This window comes from Ylistrum balloti, unplaced genomic scaffold, assembly GCF_031769215.1.
Source record: "Ylistrum balloti isolate Yb309-2 unplaced genomic scaffold, AGI_CSIRO_Ybal_v1 Utg370324, whole genome shotgun sequence".
In the NCBI taxonomy this organism is placed as follows: domain Eukaryota; kingdom Metazoa; phylum Mollusca; class Bivalvia; order Pectinida; family Pectinidae; genus Ylistrum; species Ylistrum balloti.
Genome location: NW_026782237.1, coordinates 1,230,854 through 1,248,859, shown reverse-complemented (window position 1 = coordinate 1,248,859; position 18,006 = coordinate 1,230,854). Strand labels below are relative to the sequence as shown.

General features: G+C 37.4%; 2 protein-coding genes across 2 annotated transcripts; one reads left to right on the top strand and one right to left on the bottom strand.

The window, feature by feature from the left end:
- The first annotated feature begins 1,047 nt into the window (after positions 1 to 1,047).
- Positions 1,048 to 3,564, top strand: LOC132553403 (uncharacterized). The gene is made up of 4 exons (XM_060217650.1): positions 1,048 to 1,185; positions 1,833 to 1,932; positions 2,808 to 2,990; positions 3,260 to 3,564. The coding sequence occupies exons 1-4, from the start codon at positions 1,048 to 1,050 to the stop codon at positions 3,562 to 3,564; spliced, it is 726 nt and encodes a 241-aa protein (XP_060073633.1).
- Positions 3,565 to 3,766: 202 nt separating this feature from the next.
- LOC132553418 (mesenchyme-specific cell surface glycoprotein-like) lies at positions 3,767 to 16,366 on the bottom strand. The gene is made up of 10 exons (XM_060217666.1): positions 16,171 to 16,366; positions 12,442 to 12,681; positions 11,198 to 11,387; positions 9,585 to 9,723; positions 8,493 to 8,607; positions 7,887 to 8,066; positions 7,107 to 7,178; positions 5,770 to 6,020; positions 4,147 to 4,373; positions 3,767 to 3,890 (listed from the first exon to the last, which is right to left on the bottom strand). Exons 1-10 carry the CDS (start codon positions 16,358 to 16,360, stop codon positions 3,767 to 3,769), a joined length of 1,728 nt encoding a protein of 575 aa, XP_060073649.1. The 5' UTR covers positions 16,361 to 16,366.
- Positions 16,367 to 18,006: the final 1,640 nt, after the last annotated feature.

Sequence of the window (18,006 nt, the reverse complement as noted above, 5' to 3'; positions counted from 1 at the left end):
TGGTACACAACCTACATAAGTGATTTTTTCATTCTTTGATGCAGGAATTATATTTTGTATTAGTAGTGTATGGTGACTATCAAAATGAAATTGATAACATGTAGAGCTTTAATAAAAGATATAGGGCGTTAAGCTTAATATCGGGCATATTTAATCCAATTCATCACGTTGGTAGACCTTAAAATATGTCTGCATTTTGAGACGCCGTGTCTAAATATATGTACTTTTTTTACAGTGTAAGCTGCTGGCGATATTAAGATAAAACCAGCAAATATTCCACAAAGGATAAAAGTAATTAATCCAATGACCACTTAATATGTTATATTTTGTAACCATAAAGATACACCGAACATTGGGATGATATTTTACTGTCTCTAACACTATTTAGTGGGACTTTTACTGTCACCTGTCATTCTATACACAATAGACAGGTTTCGGGGACGTAGGACTGTAACAACACGACTAAAGTCTTCCGGTGCTATAGACACTGATCCACAAATTACCCACGTTTTAATTCTAAATTCAAGATAGAAAGCAGTTCGTTACATTTTGGTCCATATTTGTAGTATCAGCACAATCTTGTAACAATTTTTTAGTAGAACATTAAAGATTTATCGGATAAAACACGTCCATATCCCTTCTGTGTACGTGCAGGAATCGGGCGTCCGTGCTATTACAGTAGTATGATAGCTATACTTCACATATAACGTCCGATTCCTGTCATATACCTTCCTTTAAATGAAATGTGAAAGAGATAAGATTTTAACCAATCAGAACTAAAGTACATCTGAATTTTTATTTGAATTCCATTTAAGTGATATTTTCAACATTTAGCTCAGTTGAATATATGTCATAATATATCCTTTTTCTAAACATACAAACTCACATTCTCTAATTTACAGAAGTTAAGACCTCATTTGTAAACGAATTTTTATTTTTTCATTTTCTGAAATCGACGAAACCAACACTAAATTTCAACAAGCATGTTTAAGTAAGATGTTTTTTAAGTCCTAATGCCAACTGAGATACGACTGTTTCTATTTGGAGATGTCTGTTCGTTGGTATGTGCTGTGTTGCTGCCGTATTACGGACGAAAATGACGATAATTACAGCCCACCCTACGTCAACTACCAACCATTTACCAACGAGCCGCTCGACCATCACAACAGGAAAGACACCGAGACGGTAAACAGAAACACATACAGCTTCGTCTCAATCCCAAAACACATCTACCAATTTGAGGCATTGTAATTTAGATACCCACTCCCGTGGTGGGGGAAACGGTGTGATGTTGTTTAGTTTTGATTTCCTTTTCAAAGGATTCTAGTTCATACTCACAAAATATCTGTAACTTTAAAAAAATGTATTCGCTAAATTTCTAAAAAAAAAAGTTTCTATTCAATCAAAAAATGTATTGTAAGGGTATCTGCTACCCGGGCCAGATCACTTTGAAATGCTGAATATGTCCACGAGTTATACATTTCTATCTAAACTGGCCCCTGTCTATAGAATGTTATAATTATAAATGAAATCGAGGATTATAATTTTGACCTCTTGGTTCAAACTAGGGGGACATAAGATAATGTGAGAATTTAGAGGAGCAGTTCTTTACAAAATCTCCAGGACTGTTAGTCTGTCTCTCTACCATCACGTGGCTATAGAAAAACGTTTCCTTTGGTATACTAGTATTTGTTCAGAAATAAGTACCGCTGACAAGTTTCCACAGGGTCAGCATGATATGATAACATAGCCTGTTTTGGTGTCTAAATACGAGTCGCCATAGTATACGCCCCACTCTGATTACTGATCGATTGTAATGGTATTTCCTGTAGATTGAGCTTTCAACATTACGACATGAGAACCATGGACTAAAATCCAGCCATAGACAGAAAGACGGACGAACGAACAAGGAGGACGGTCTGACATGGCGAGGTACGAACGGATGGTTTATGTATTGTCACCAGTTTGATTGATTCATCAAGTCCGTTACAACTGATTGAACGAAGTGCAGTTGGATAAGATATTGAGGGAATTCGATATGAAATACCAGGTTTTCAGCATGTTTATACACTTTCACATGCACATTTCAATTGACATGTATTTTGCTCACAGATTAATTCACAACGTTTGACTATCACAAACCAACTTCATCAATATAAATTGTTCTATGTAAAGCATTCCCAGTTCGCCATGGAAATCGATGTCACCATTACGTATCAAGTGATTTATACAATTGATTATTATGACTCGTATAGAATTCAATTATGTGAAAAATCAATGGCCTGCGATGAAACCTCGTCCTTTACTTGGAAAAGCGAATCTGTTTGTAATTACATATTTATTTATCACAGGAGTTTATTGCTAGTTTAAAAGGGGATAATTCTCAATAAGACAATACGGGCTACAAAGTAGTCTTATATACACAGGACTTACGTTGAGGTACGGTTTCCTACGAATTTAATCTTTATCGTAATGAGTGATTTTGTAAAGTATTGCCTTTCAGAGGGGATAACTGGGAACAGCTGAAAGAAATCTAGAGATATTTAGCTTAATGTAAATACAGTTTTAACACATTTTAATACTACTATGTGCGGATCTAGACAAGTGTAAAATGCCGGAGTTTTCCCTAAGTGGACGATGAAAGCACACACACGCACACGCACACGCACACACACACACACACACACACACACACACACACCCCCGTATTAGAATAGATGTTTAACTGGTTATCTTTTCGATTCCCATCCCCTATTGTCAGAATAGATGTATTACTTAACTTCTCCATTTCCGTTCCCCAATGTCAGACGAAGATTTGTGCTTCAAGCATCGACGTGTGGTTTACTGCCGACGGTCGTCGTTGAGTATGACGAACCTTTTTGACCCGTTACAAGTAGACAAGGATGAGGATATAGACGATTGCTTATCAGCAGCTCAGAAGCGTTGTACATTTCCACCATTTCGGAGGAAAAACGGAATGAAAATGTTTGGTGAGGACTTCGTCCATTTGTTTGTTTCAATCTTCTGTCTAAATCGCGACCGGATGCGTATCTTCAAGCCTATTATCACTACAGCTGCAGCTGAACTTTCTAAGTCATTTCCGGTAGTCGAGTTTCTAATGTGTGGAAGTTAAGGTCAACAGACCTGTATCATTAAAGGTGTTGTTATCGCTCAATCCTTTATTAACCTATTTATATATTTTTTGTTGTTTTCCTCTTTGTTTTCATAAGTAAAGTTGCATTTTACTTTTATTTTACAGTGGGGTATACTTCACAACAAAGTTATCGTAAACTAGAATCCGACACGGACAGCTCGAGCAAGGACAGTCTTTCTGTATCGTCATCTTGCGAAACAGAATCTAATTCGTCAACCACGGACAAGGAACAGGAAGTGATGTCAAGAAAAGTACCAGAGCAAAGTATCGACCGAAACTGTCACGCAAATAAAGGTCACATGCATGTCAGCGCCATAATACCGGACATAGAGCTACAGAAACTCGCTACAAACTGTCCTCTTTGTAAAGGTATGCCCCGTTTATATTTAGTATCAAAATTTCATAGTTAAATACTTGTAACAGATATACGACAATTAACCGATAAACGAAAGCATTTTCTGCACCTTTTCCTTTTTTACAGCAGAAATCAATGAAGGTACTGTGACGCTAAACACGTGACCGGATGTAAGTATTTATTTGAATAAATTAACGTATATGAAACGAACAAGAAGAATAACGTTATTTATTTGTAACGGTTGCTATTTCCAGTCGTTATCCGAAAATGAAGTCAGGATTTGGGTGTTTCTCCACGCTGTAGAGCGACACACTTCCGGAAACGTCACTGATCACGTATGCCATTACGTTGTTGTTTGGGCTGTCCTCAGCGGAAATCAATCTATTAAACACAAGGAAAAAGACATTTTACAATGTTATTAATATCAAAACTATTTTTAAATCATATTAAAATGTATTTGATGTTCTGTGGCGGTCATCAAAGACACAAACACAGTTTTATTGGCAATGATTTTTCATCTTCTTTGAAAATTTCTGTAGTTTTGATAAAAATATCGCGAAATATTGCAGGAGTTCCAACGATATTATGGAAACATTTAATCTACCTGAAACTCAGTCATGATCAATGTCAATCATACCCTATTGCAGATATATAGGCGTCCCCAGCCTCATCCATATCATATAATTCCTTCCACACAAAATCGGTTCGACCCGCGCGATGAGCGCTCTCAAATCTCGGAACAGGTTTGCCACTAGTTGAATTGATTGTGTAGAGGAAGAGGGCGCCTACAGTCTCGCTTCCAACCAGCAGGAAGTCAGAACCATTTTTCTGTACCAGAATATCCATCCCATTCAGTTTTGCACCCTGTGAAGCACAATAAAATCACATCTTTACATTAAAACAAGGTCGCAACGACTACATGATATTGATAATTTAGTTTGTTCGGATACATCTGTTTAGCTGAGCTATGATAGTGATATAAGTGAAATTATTTCTAGTTCATGTATTTAGTAATTCGTTGTCTACGAGGAAGCGGCTCATTCAGTTTTTTCAGCGACTGTCGCTAAGAAAAGGTTCTTTGGATAAGCCGCCCAATGCCATGGTGGGGCAAATCAAGACTCCTGGAACCATAAAGTTGCAATCTGACAGAAAACTGGATTCAATGTTCGTAAAACTTTGGTGGAAATATATTGCAGGGACTGAATCATTTTGTGTCGGTCATCATCGCCAAAAATGATACTGACAAGTATAGTGTCATACATGAAAGATTTAAATGGTACTGACGAAGCTGCCCTTGTCTTCGGATGGACCATACATACCTTACGCATCAATATATGTTGAAAGGTGAAAACAATCCTCGGTGCATAGAATGTGACGAGCCATTCACCATTAAACATTTTTTATTGTACTGCACTGACCTTCTGTCAACTCGAGAATTTTTTATCGTAACATTACACGCCTAAAGACCCTCTGAAACTGTTTAGATTAATAAAATTCTAGGATATCTGAAAGACGTTGTTCTATATTATAGACTATGACATACCATTTTAATCTTGTGTGATGATATAACTATCTCAGATTTTTAGCATTTGTCTTTCACCTTTTAGTTTGATATTATTTCCGTTTATGATCGCAGTGTGTTTTACCGTTGGGTGGTCCTAATGACATAATATGTGTTGAAGGACCGTTAAGAATGTAATAATAATGATTATATTAAATGGCACTGTGAATAGCTGCTCATTGAGCAAATTGGAAGAAACAGAAGACAATGTGATATGACGAAAGTGTAAACAGAGGACATTGGATAAAAGAGAAGTCGGCGTCATATGACGAAAGTGCCAACATAGGAAATTGGAAGAAACAGAAGACAGTGTCACATGACGAAAGTGTCCACAGAGGAAATTGGAAGAAACAGATGACAGTGTCATATGACGAAAGTGTCCACTGAGGAAATTGGAAGAAACAGGAGACAGTGTCACATGACGAAAGTGTCCACTGAGGAAATCGGAAGAAACAGAAGACAGTGTCACATGACGAAAGTGTCCACTGAGGAAATTGGAAGAAAAAAAGTCGAAGTCATATGACGAAAGTGTTTTACCTGGAGATCAGACGTTAGACTGTCTTTAGACAGAATATTCTAGTGTTTTTTACCTGGAGATTAGACGTAGTGTCTGTAGATAGGATATCCTTATGATACTTACCTGGATATCAGACGTATTGTCTATAGATAAGATACCCTTATGACACTCATGACAATTACCTGGAGATCAGACGTCGTATCTCGTAGATTTTCGGGCGATGTATATGTGATAGTGGACGACACAATATCGGTATTGAAAACGTTGTACATTAGCAGCTCCATACTTTTCTCGATCTCGTCCCTACTGTCCCAAACGAGGCTCATATCCTGGGTATCCCAGATAGAGAAGCCACGCCCTCCGAAATGCGTTACTTTTCCCAACTTATCGGAGAACAGGTTAAGACTATCGATGTTGCTGACGGTAAGATAGCCTGCGGGAACCAGACAAGTACAGAAAAACAAGGAGTAACGATCAGTAGAAACATAATGTGGCGCCAGGAAAAGAAAATGTGGCTAAGATAACATTTTTTCGGTGAATTATATAGGATCTTAATCGAATTTTCATTTCATATAAGGTTGTATCAGGCGAATCTTTGAAGTTATTATTTTGTGCGCCTTGGACAAAATTTAAACTCCGAGTGGCATAAAACCTCAAATGAAAAAAATTAAAGATACTTCTTATCTTAAAAATTAAAAAAGTCACATTTCCATGGGTTTGAAAATAAAAATTTGCCGGACAAAATCAAACGGGTGTAGCTATTTTATTGTAGGATTTTTAATTCATTAGTTAATGTCATTGTTCATATTATGACGTCACACTTGATTTATGACTGGCGCAACCAATGAAAAACGTTTCTTATCACGCTCGTGACATATGCAAAAATATTACATGTACGAATTCATTGGATAACAAGTTAATTATAAGACGGGCGGTTTTACGGTGAAAGAATATGTTCTTTAGTGAAAGTAACATTTTTAACGGTTCCACTATCTGACCAATCAGATTACAGTATTTGCAGCGAAAATATCAAATTCAAATTTCATTGCACCAAATTGAGAACGTTTACATTACTATTGCTTTCCTGCAGGTAGGGCGCATTAATTGTGCTTGTTGTCACTATGGCATGATTCACACGAGACCTTTTTTTTCTTAACAATCGATCTTCTAATTAAGACTTATTTTTGAATTTTAAATTGAGCCTTCGCCCTTGCTTTTGAATGAGAGTCACTAAAATGGTAGTTTTTACTCCTTGATTAACGATCCTTGACAGTATAATATGTCCTGTCGAGTGTTTTCAGCAGTTTGCATCAGTGTGGTAGCACTATATATCTTACACCTTGCATACATCGGGAGGCTGTCATGAAATGGCTCTTGCTATTTGATGGTTTGCTGGATTTTTCTTTTCTAACTGGTATGTTATTTCAAGTATTACTAAACAAAGCGATGAAGATGATATTTGAAGTTTCAGTATATTAATAAAATACGTAATGTATTGCTTACCAGAATAATCACTTACCCGCCATGTTTTCCTTTGTCAGATCTTCATAAAAGGTCGAGTTGTTGATACTCGAAGAGTCGTATTTCTGTGCTGTAAAAAGTATAAGAAGCTGCATTAAGTAATCGGTTGTGTCCACTGGACCGTCAACTGATCCCTACCAGCTTCCCAAACATTTGGTAGGCAGTTACGGTGTTTTCTCTAACCATAATCATACATAGAGGTGTAATGACAAACTTTGGATCATCAGCATTATATATAGAAGGCCCGATGAAATCCATCAATTTCCTATCTATCAAAAATTAATTAAATATCAGGTTGACAGTAACTGGTAGAGAAATACCGCTAAAGATATCCGGATCGACATAAGGGTAACACTATCTAAGTTATAACAACACCTTGTGATGACGTCACGTGCATATTGTATTTACTAATATAAGGGAATTTGTGGCGAGAGATCTTGTGTCGTGGAAGATTTTGTGGCGTGAGACATCACGTGGGCGAGATATTGAGGAGTATTTTGCGGTGCGAGAGATTTTGAGGCGTGATATATTAAACGTGAGATATTTCATATCGTGATATATTGTGTCGAGGGAGATTGTGTGGCTTAGAAGAATTTACCAATAATGTTGCTCGAACACGGAATGATATGACATTCGGTATATACTATCACAGAGCTGTATCGTGACATCATATCGTGAAGTGATTAGCGGGAGATGTTTATCTAATAAAATTGTCTCAGCTTTTGTATTACATTTATACTCCCCGTTTCCTTTCTATCCGTAAGCTAGGCGAAAATACCTCTTATCAGAGCGTCTGACTTGGCATGGTCTGCCCAATTGAAGCCGTGGACACTGCTTGTATATGTTGTTGGTGCACCCTCGTCGAGAGTAAAGAGAAAGGTCTTTCTGCCGATTGTGAATACCTTGGCCGCATCCGGCTGTTGTAAACTAACCCATGGGTATTGCCGGAGGTGAATACCTGGAGAACGAATTGACGGAGAAGTAGCATTGTTAAAATTTCAAATTGACCACGTGATAAAGACCTCATAGAACGATAACAACTTGCCATAAATTTGCGTTTTTATTTTATCGTGATGACGTTAGAGGTGATGCTTTGGCGTCACAGCAATAAACTAGTAAACTTATTTCTGAACAGATTTTATTGACATTCATGACAAACAAATGATCTCGTGTACCCTTGTGATATTTTTTCCTTGTATGGTTTTCCGGTATCTATGATATGCATTATTCTCCTAGGTCTTCAATGAACCTCATATGGATACATGCATATTGTCAATATCATCATGTCTTTCTGTTTAATCTTCATGAAGATTTGAAAGCAGATCCAAATGATATTTTACAACATCAAAACTTGATGAAATGTAAATATTTCTGTTCAATGTACCTCCATCTCTGTCTGTGGAATCAATTCCAATGTCCCTCCATTCTTTCGGGGTCAAAGGCCATAAATCTGTCATTATCCCATCACTCAGTGATAATTTAGCAATGGCATTGTTTTCCTGTTGGAATTAAATAAAAGAGAGAATATGTTGCTCGGAACAACAATCTTGCACGTTTTCATGAGGTCATAGTTAATGAAGTCGATGATTATTCTCCTCTTTTTATAGAAAACCTTTATTAGGGGGAAGTAAGTATTCTATACCAATTTGCATTTTCTATTGTTTTATTAAACGACGATATATCTATATATATATATATATCATTGTTTACAATTGCGAGTATTTCGAATTCGATATGTTAAGCGCGAGTAAGTATTTTTACTTCAGTAACTTAGCGTAGAACATGACAAAGTTCACCGCGTATGAATATGTAAATGTTGACGAGCTTCTCTCCCCAAATCAAGTGTCAATGTTTACAAACAAATGTCAGCAAATCCAATGAATTGATAATTCCTTAAAACACTAATACAACGGTGCCAACCGTGGCAGCAAGTAAACAAAAGCTAATTCAAGGGAATGGAACTATAGAAAAGCAGGAACTGTTTGATGTCACGGAAGATCAATGTTGATATTGTAATATATGGACTTGTTTTGTATTCTCCCTAGTTCGTAAAAATATATACATCAGTGTGAAGCCTACAGTAAAAACATATCTACAGTTTGAAGTATACATATAAATTTGGGATATCTGTGGTTAAAGTATACATATCATTTTGGGATATCTGTGGTTAAAGTATACAGATAAATTTGGGATAACTGTGGTTAAAGTATACATATATATTATTTAGGTTATACATGGTAAATGTATATATATATCATTTTGGGATATACTCAGTTAAAACTATATATTACTTTGGAATATGCACGATAAAATGAACAAACAAAAAATACAAAAGTCAGTTTTGTTTCATTGTAACTCAGTTTGGGTCTGACTAAGATATTGGGGACAAAGAAGTATTGAAAAATAATACTACTTCGCGACAGAGAGAATGTTCATGGTACAGTGACAATGATGAAGCTGGATAGACATACATTACCTGTAGTGTGATGAAGGCGTATCTGGAGTCAGGGGTCACTGCAATATACTCGGGTTCCAGCCCTTGCGAGACTGTGACTGCGTTAGGAAGGGGCCACGTGCTGGTAGGTATATAACGCGCCGGAATGCGGACGTCGTACCTTTGAATAATAACTTTCATCTTCAATGTCATTTTCTCCACCACTAGAGAAAATGTGACATTTCAGAAGTCGAACATTCCAATCCTTATCCACCATTAAATGCATACTTTCTAGCAATAATCGACTGAAAAGTCATGTTGTTGCAAATGCGTTTAGTTTCTGTCAGGTTTCTTAGAAATCCAATTATTGTAGTGCCCATGGAACAAAAAGTGTGTTTGCTAATGTACCTTACCATAATTTTGTACTCCTAAGAGTAAAATTAATACTGTATAGTAAGTTATATTCGCGGGATTTCATTTCGCTACATTCGCGGTCGATTAAGAAATTAAAAACCCGGCAAACTTTTCTGCAGTAAATGAATGTCTATGAAATATTGGTTGCGCCTTATACATAGGTACCAGTTCATACGAAAAATTAACTGCCCGAGAACGAGCCCAAACTGACTGGAGCCAACGTGAAAAATGAGCTCCGCGAAATAAAGCAATTATATGGTAACACTGGACAATATATTATTTCGAAAATTCCATAGTTAACCACACGGATGTTAAACATTTTACGATTCTGATGTTTCCCTGTGTGAACAGCAGGAGTTCCTATCAGTAACATTTTCAAAAGTTAACACTTATAATACTGAAATACGAGCGCCTTCAGTGATTATTTCAGCTGTCATATCCATAAACCTCATTTTCACAGATATATCGATGGCGTCTTAAATACCAAGAGTATTGTTGACCACGTCCATCGTATATACCCATCAGAAGCGGAAGCTAAGGTCACCACAGACTCTTCTATATCAGCCGATTATTTCGATAATTTCCTACAACGAAACCAGTAAGGACAGCTTTCCTCCATTTGAATTGCCCTATTGTGAATTTTCCATTTCTGGATAGAAACAATCCTGCATCCCCAACATTTGGTGTTTACATATCACAGTTGAATCGATATCCAATGTTGATATTGTTTTAGCTTTATCGAATTTAAGTCTGGATTATGATATTCATGAGTTGGTATTCTTTGTTATGTAAATTCAGATTCAGTTTGCGGAAGTTAAAAAAACACATTTATATCCATTTTTTTTGTTATAATCGGACGTACATCAAATTTCACTGATACCTCTCTCATTCAGATTCAGTTTGCGGAAGTTACAGATCAAGAAGTGAAAAACACATTTACATCCATTGTTTTTTGTTATAATCGGACGTACATCGAATTTCACTGATACCTCTCTCATTCAGATTCAGTTTGCGGAAGTTACAGATCAAGAAGTGAAAAACACATTTACATCCATTGTTTTTTGTTATAATCGGACGTACATCGAATTTCACTGATACCTCTCTCATTCAGATTCAGTTTGCGGAAGTTACAGATCAAGAAGTGAAAAACACATTTATATCCATTGTTTTTTGTTATAATCGGACGTACATCTAGAGAGTAAGCCCGGAAAAAATACCCCAGAAATATATAAGTTGTTTACCGAGAGTTGAATTTGTCGAAGTTTACATTCTGTTCTGATGGGCTGCCAGTCCTTGGTTTGCGGATAATCTGGACAGTGCCAGGGGGATCTTGAAACGTGTTGGTGATGTCACGGCCAGGTTTTCCCTCATTGGCCACAAGGACCGCGGCACAATCCGGAGTATAGGTTAACATGTCAGGAAACGATCCCACTTGGTGTGATATATATCGTAATTTGTCCATAATTTTATGCTTCGTTCGATTCGTATAGATAAAGTAAGATAAAACCACAAATAGTTAAAACAAATAAAAAGATCCCCAAGTGCCTAAACGGTCCCCTGAATACTCTCAACCGTACTTAACCATCAGAGATCGATAAGATGAATCAGTCTTATTGTGGAACTCCTCTGTGATCTTATTGATATAAGGCTGCATACGAAGTTTCATCAACATCTGTCAATGATGGTGTGCACTAAGACAAATGGTATTTACGCTTTAATGGGCCATAACTCTGTAAATAATCATCGAATTGATCCCCATTGTAGAAATCATCTAAAATGTTATTGATACATGGCTGCATAAGAAGTTTAATCAACATCGGTTCATGGTTACTCAAGTTACTGTATCGTGTTCGCTGGAGAACGTCGACGAACGGCGCATGACGCCGGACAAGCAACGATCTCTATAGGTCAGTATGACCTAGGGTTAGATGACCTAAATCAACAGTTCTAAAGTTTTGAAATAGAATAAAGCTGGGACTGGTAATGATTATATTATAAGATCAATATAATTGACACTAATAAAATAAATCTTTTTTCTTGCTATGTTTCTTATAATTTCGTTCTTCAAAGGATTTTCTCCAAATAATTGCAACCAACATTTTATAACATTAAAAGCAAAGTAAAATTCGGCTGGTATAAAATCACATGAAGACATATTGTTGTTTTCATCTAATTAAACTTAGTTTGATATCTCCATTATAGAATATGTATATAAACAACAAGAAAATTCAAACGACGAGGGCAGACCATGAACAGGACAAAATGGATTTACGAAGGGATCAATGAAAAAGCAGAATAAAACAAGTTTTCCGGAAATGTTAGCCGCTTTTGCTTCATCGACGACAACCTCCATTTAAATATTGAACAATTAAAAAAAAAAAAAAAAGCATAGTGAATTAAACTGAATATCCCGCAACCAAATTTCATCTTTCATATCAGTGAGAGGACGTAGAAATGGAATAATGATATATCAAAAGGATTTTACCTGGGAGACGACTTCCGTTGTAATGCAAGAAGCTATCACCTTTGGTGAACGTTTTGAAGAATTGCACGTGTCCCTCGTACACATCTCTGATATCGGAAGTAAGGGCAACTGCCATGTCATCGCCGCATATTGCGATGTCACGTGGTCTGCCCTCTATGGTAGTAAACTGATGCGTGAAAACCCGTACGGGGTTAACAGGGTCGGATACGTCAAGGATATGTAACAATCTTGATGTTTCTCCTGAATCAGAGCAGACGACTCAGGTTAAGTAGGGTTAGTCAACAGGAATATATTGCTGTGGCGGACTTTTGTCTTCGACACATTTTATAAGATTTAGGAATATGTTAAAGGTAAATACTGCTGACTTTGTTCGTGTTCATCATTACGATAGAAATAGGAAACATATTAATATTGGCGTCCATATTTTTGTGGTTTCCAATTGGCATGTAACGGTCATCGACTTGTTGTGCTGCCATGAATATTTATCGCGGCAAATTGTCATTTTAACACGAGTTGTCATGACAATATCGTTTTACGAAGTCTTATTCGACAAGTCGACTTATCGGGAAAATTCGAAATCAAAATACGACCGTTTACTGCTATGTGTCGCCGAACTTTTGGTTCAGTGACTTGAAACTACAAAATTTACATCATTCTCTATACTGTTACAAAAAATAAAGATTTTAGAGAAAAGTTTTGATTGCCTTTGACAAGACGATCTTAAAACTCGGCGAACAATATATTTGCATTAATTTTTCAAATACATATACCTATCGAGACGTTGACTGTTTTCGAACAAATTGGAATGTTATATCTGTTTCAGTATTTTGGTTTCTGGAGGCTAAATGGTACATCAACAGACCACGAATCCTCCATCCCTGGAGACTAAATGGTACATCAACAGACCACAAATCCTCCATCCCTGGAGACTAAATGGTACATCAACAGACCACAAATCCTCCATCCTTGGATACTAAATGGTACATCAACAGACCACAAATCCTCCTTCCCTGGAGACTAAATGGTACATCAACAGACAACATCCTTGGGGACTAAATGGTACATCAACAGACCACAAATCCTCCATCCCTGGAGACTAAATGGTACATCAACAGACAACATCCCTGGAGACTAAATGGTACATCAACAGACCACAAATCCTCCTTCCCTGGAGACTAAATGGTACATCAACAGACCACAAATCCTCCTTCCCTGGAGACTAAATGGTACATCAACATACCACAAATCCTCCATCCCTGGAGACTAAATGGTACACCAACAGACCACAAATCCTCCTTCCCTGGAGACTAAATGGTACATCAACAGACAACATCCCTGGAGACTAAATGGTACATCAACAGACCACAAATCCTCCACCCCTGGAGACTAAATGGTACATCAACAGACCACAAATCCTCCTTCCCTGGAGACTAAATGGTACATCAACAGACCACAAATCCTCCTTCCCTGGAGACTAAATGGTACATCAACATACCACAAATCCTCCATCCCTGGAGACTAAATGATACATCAACAGACCACAAATCCTCCTTCCCTGGAGACTAAATGGTACATCAACAGACCACAAATCCTCCATCCCTGGAGACTAAATGGTACATCAACAGACCACAAATCCTCCTTCCCTGGAGGCTAAATGGTACATCAACAGACAACATCCTTGGGGACTAAATGGTACATCAACAGACCACAAATCCTCCTTCCCTGGAGACTAAATGGTACATCAACAGACAACATCCCTGGAGACTAAATGGTACATCAACAGACCACAAATCCTCCATCCCTGGAGACTAAATGGTACATCAACAGACCACAAATCCTCCATCCTTGGATACTAAATGGTACATCAACAGACCACAAATCCTCCTTCCCTGGAGACTAAATGGTACATCAACAGACAACATCCTTGGAGACTAAATGGTACATCAACAGACCACAAATCCTCCATCCCTGGAGACTAAATGGTACATCAACAGACAACATCCCTGGAGACTAAATGGTACATCAACAGACCACAAATCCTCCTTCCCTGGAGACTAAATGGTACATCAACAGACCACAAATCCTCCTTCCCTGGAGACTAAATGGTACATCAACATACCACAAATCCTCCATCCCTGGAGACTAAATGGTACACCAACAGACCACAAATCCTCCTTCCCTGGAGACTAAATGGTACATCAACAGACAACATCCCTGGAGACTAAATGGTACATCAACAGACCACAAATCCTCCTTCCCTGGAGACTAAATGGTACATCAACAGACCACAAATCCTCCTTCCCTGGAGACTAAATGGTACATCAACAGACCACAAATCCTCCTTCCCTCGAGACTAAATGGTACATCAACATACCACAAATCCTCCATCCCTGGAGACTAAATGATACATCAACAGACCACAAATCCTCCTTCCCTGGAGACTAAATGGTACATCAACATACCACAAATCCTCCATCCCTGGAGACTAAATGGTACATCAACAGACCACAAATCCTCCTTCCCTGGAGACTAAATGGTACATCAACAGACAACATCCTTGGAGACTAAATGGTACATCAACAGACCACAAATCCTCCTTCCCTGGAGACTAAATGGTACATCAACAGACAACATCCCTGGTGACTAAATGGTACATCAACAGACCACAAATCCTCCTTCCCTGGAGACTAAATGGTACATCAACAGACCACAAATCCTCCTTCCCTGGAGACTAAATGGTACATCAACATACCACAAATCCTCCATCCCTCGAGACTAAATGGTACATCAACAGACCACAAATCCTCCATCCCTGGAGACTAAATGGTACATCAACAGACCACAAATCCTCCTTCCCTGGAGACTAAATGGTACATCAACAGACAACATCCCTGGAGACTAAATGGTAAATCAACAGACCACAAATCCTCCTTCCCTGGAGACTAAATGGTACATCAACAGACCACAAATCCTCCTTCCCTGGAGACTAAATGGTACATCAACAGACCACAATTTTGGCGATTGCTTGAGCTACTCATTCCCATCATAACCATAAGTACTTAACTTAGATTTTCACAGTATTTTAACCTCGCCGTAAACCCCAGAGAATATGGAGGATGAATTTTGTCCATTCGGATATTGATGCCAATGACCATGTTTGATTCGAATCAGCTCGGCGGTTCTTGAGAAGAATGTAAAAATATCAAAGTTAACGGACGACGCGTGACTAACAAAGACTCAGTTAACCTACACCTTGGTGTTGTATCAGGACTAAGATCAAGTGATAAGAATCAGAAAACAGAACCATAAAACTTTCTCTATGTCATAGGAAAACTACAGAAACAGATTTTCCACATAGTCATTCATAGATTGTGGAAACTTTCATAAAAAGTTCTGCCCAGTCTACTGATAACAAAGCAATTGGTTCAATCATTTTATCATCATCATCATCATCATCATCATCATCATCATCATCATCATCTAATCGCAATGGTCTGAGCAAGAGCCAACGAATTAACAATATCTAATCTTTGTGATATAATGAATATTTTATGCATATTCCAGAAATCCAGTTACATGTACATGATTTCAATTTTATCCTTGTAACTTCACATTTTTGATTTTGTGTAACATTTACTGCATATACAGCATTCACATCAATCACAGTTAAAAACTCTCTGTCGTTTGTGACCCCAGTTCTTACAGTACTTTGATTAATACTACACTTACCCACAACATACAACATTTTCTTCACTGGATCGTATGCTCCCTCCTCAGCCGTGCCACCAAATAACTGAAAGGTTTCTGTAGGGGTTGACTTGGTCGGTAGTTTGGTATAGGACAGAGGTTTGAGGTAGTAATTGGCCAAAGTCACACTAAATACACACACCAAAACTGAAGTCACAGAAGTGACTGCCATTTTTATCCTGAAGTGAAAAAATAAATAGTTGAAATGTTTTGATATATTTACAGTTAATCTACAGAACAAGATGTTATATTCACCTGGCACATATCTTTCGTTACAACAAGCCTGCGTTGTAAGAAGTCAATTGTTATAAATATAACGACACTCAGATGTATATAACTTGGACGTAAAACTTAGCTGAACATTACATAAACCATTTCATGAAAAAGTACAAAAGCTGAAAATAAAAGTAGAAATCCCTCACCTTTCACACGTCTACAGGATCATAGGGAGAAAATGTTGACCTATTGGTGTGTTCTAATCTCAGTGCTGATAAGGTGATCCCGATAAGACAATGGAAGAAGAGCGGTATGTTATATAAGTTATCATGACAAACATGTGACTGGGATCGATCTACGGCTTTCAAGAAACTCTCAAATATAAAGCCAGCGCTCTTGCCTAGAGTTGAGCAAGGATATCAGTTGTAAGATGATAACATCCGGGGTATTTATTTATTTATTTATTTTACTTAACCTTTGCTAGAAATGTTTTTTTAGTTTCATGGTGGTACAATTAATTTTCTGTTGTTTATACGCAATATGTAGCTTTCTGATTCGTCATTTTTTTTCTTTTCATTTCCCGATGATTAAAACAAAACAGAAAATCCAACCTTGCCCACTTGATAATTTTTGGAGGAGTCGATGCCAACAAGACATCTTGCAACGTTTCTGTTGGAACTTTGTTTTTGAATGAATGACATACATCGAATTTCGAGTCATCCCAACCAAAATTACAAAGACATTGAAGGAAAAAATTCGGGACTTCGACTCAAACGGTATTTAGACTCAAGCGATTTCGAGACAACGAGTTTCAACTGGTGTGTGGATTGTTTTCATTCAATAATGTAAACACATCATAAAATATTCATATATCTTTCAATGTATACAGACAATAAACAACGAATGAATAGAGGATTTATTAACGGAAAACATGTTATTTCATACTTCCGTTTGGGAAGTGACGAGCCCACACATGAATGAAATTTTGAATGACTAAATATCAAGAATTATCTCTCAATGATGTCACGTCATGTCACGCCAGCTGTAATGCCTAGTGAGATGTTTTGAAATAATCCTTTATGAAATTACCAAAACAGAAATTTCATAATTTCATATCCCGTAACTCACCAACCTTTTGGAAAGCCATGCCTTTATGAACCAAGGGACAACTATCGTATAGAGATCAGCAGTGGTAGATAAGGAAAACTATACTATAGAGATCAGTAGCGGTAGATAAGGAATAACTATACTATAGAGGTCAGTAGCGGTAGATAAGGAATAACTATACTATAGAGATCAGTAGCGGTAGATAAGGAATAACTATACTATAGAGATCAGTAGCGGTAGATAAGGAATAACTATTATATAGAGATCAGTAGCGGTAGATAAGGAATAACTATTATATAGAGATCAGTAGCGGTAGATAAGGAATAACTATTCTATAGAGATCAGTAGCGGTAGATAAGGAATAACTATACTATAGAGATCAGTAGCGGTAGATAAGGAATAACTATACTATAGAGGTCAGTAGCAGTAGATATGGAATAACTATACTATAGAGATCAGTAGCGGTAGATAAGGAAAACTATACTATAGAGGTCA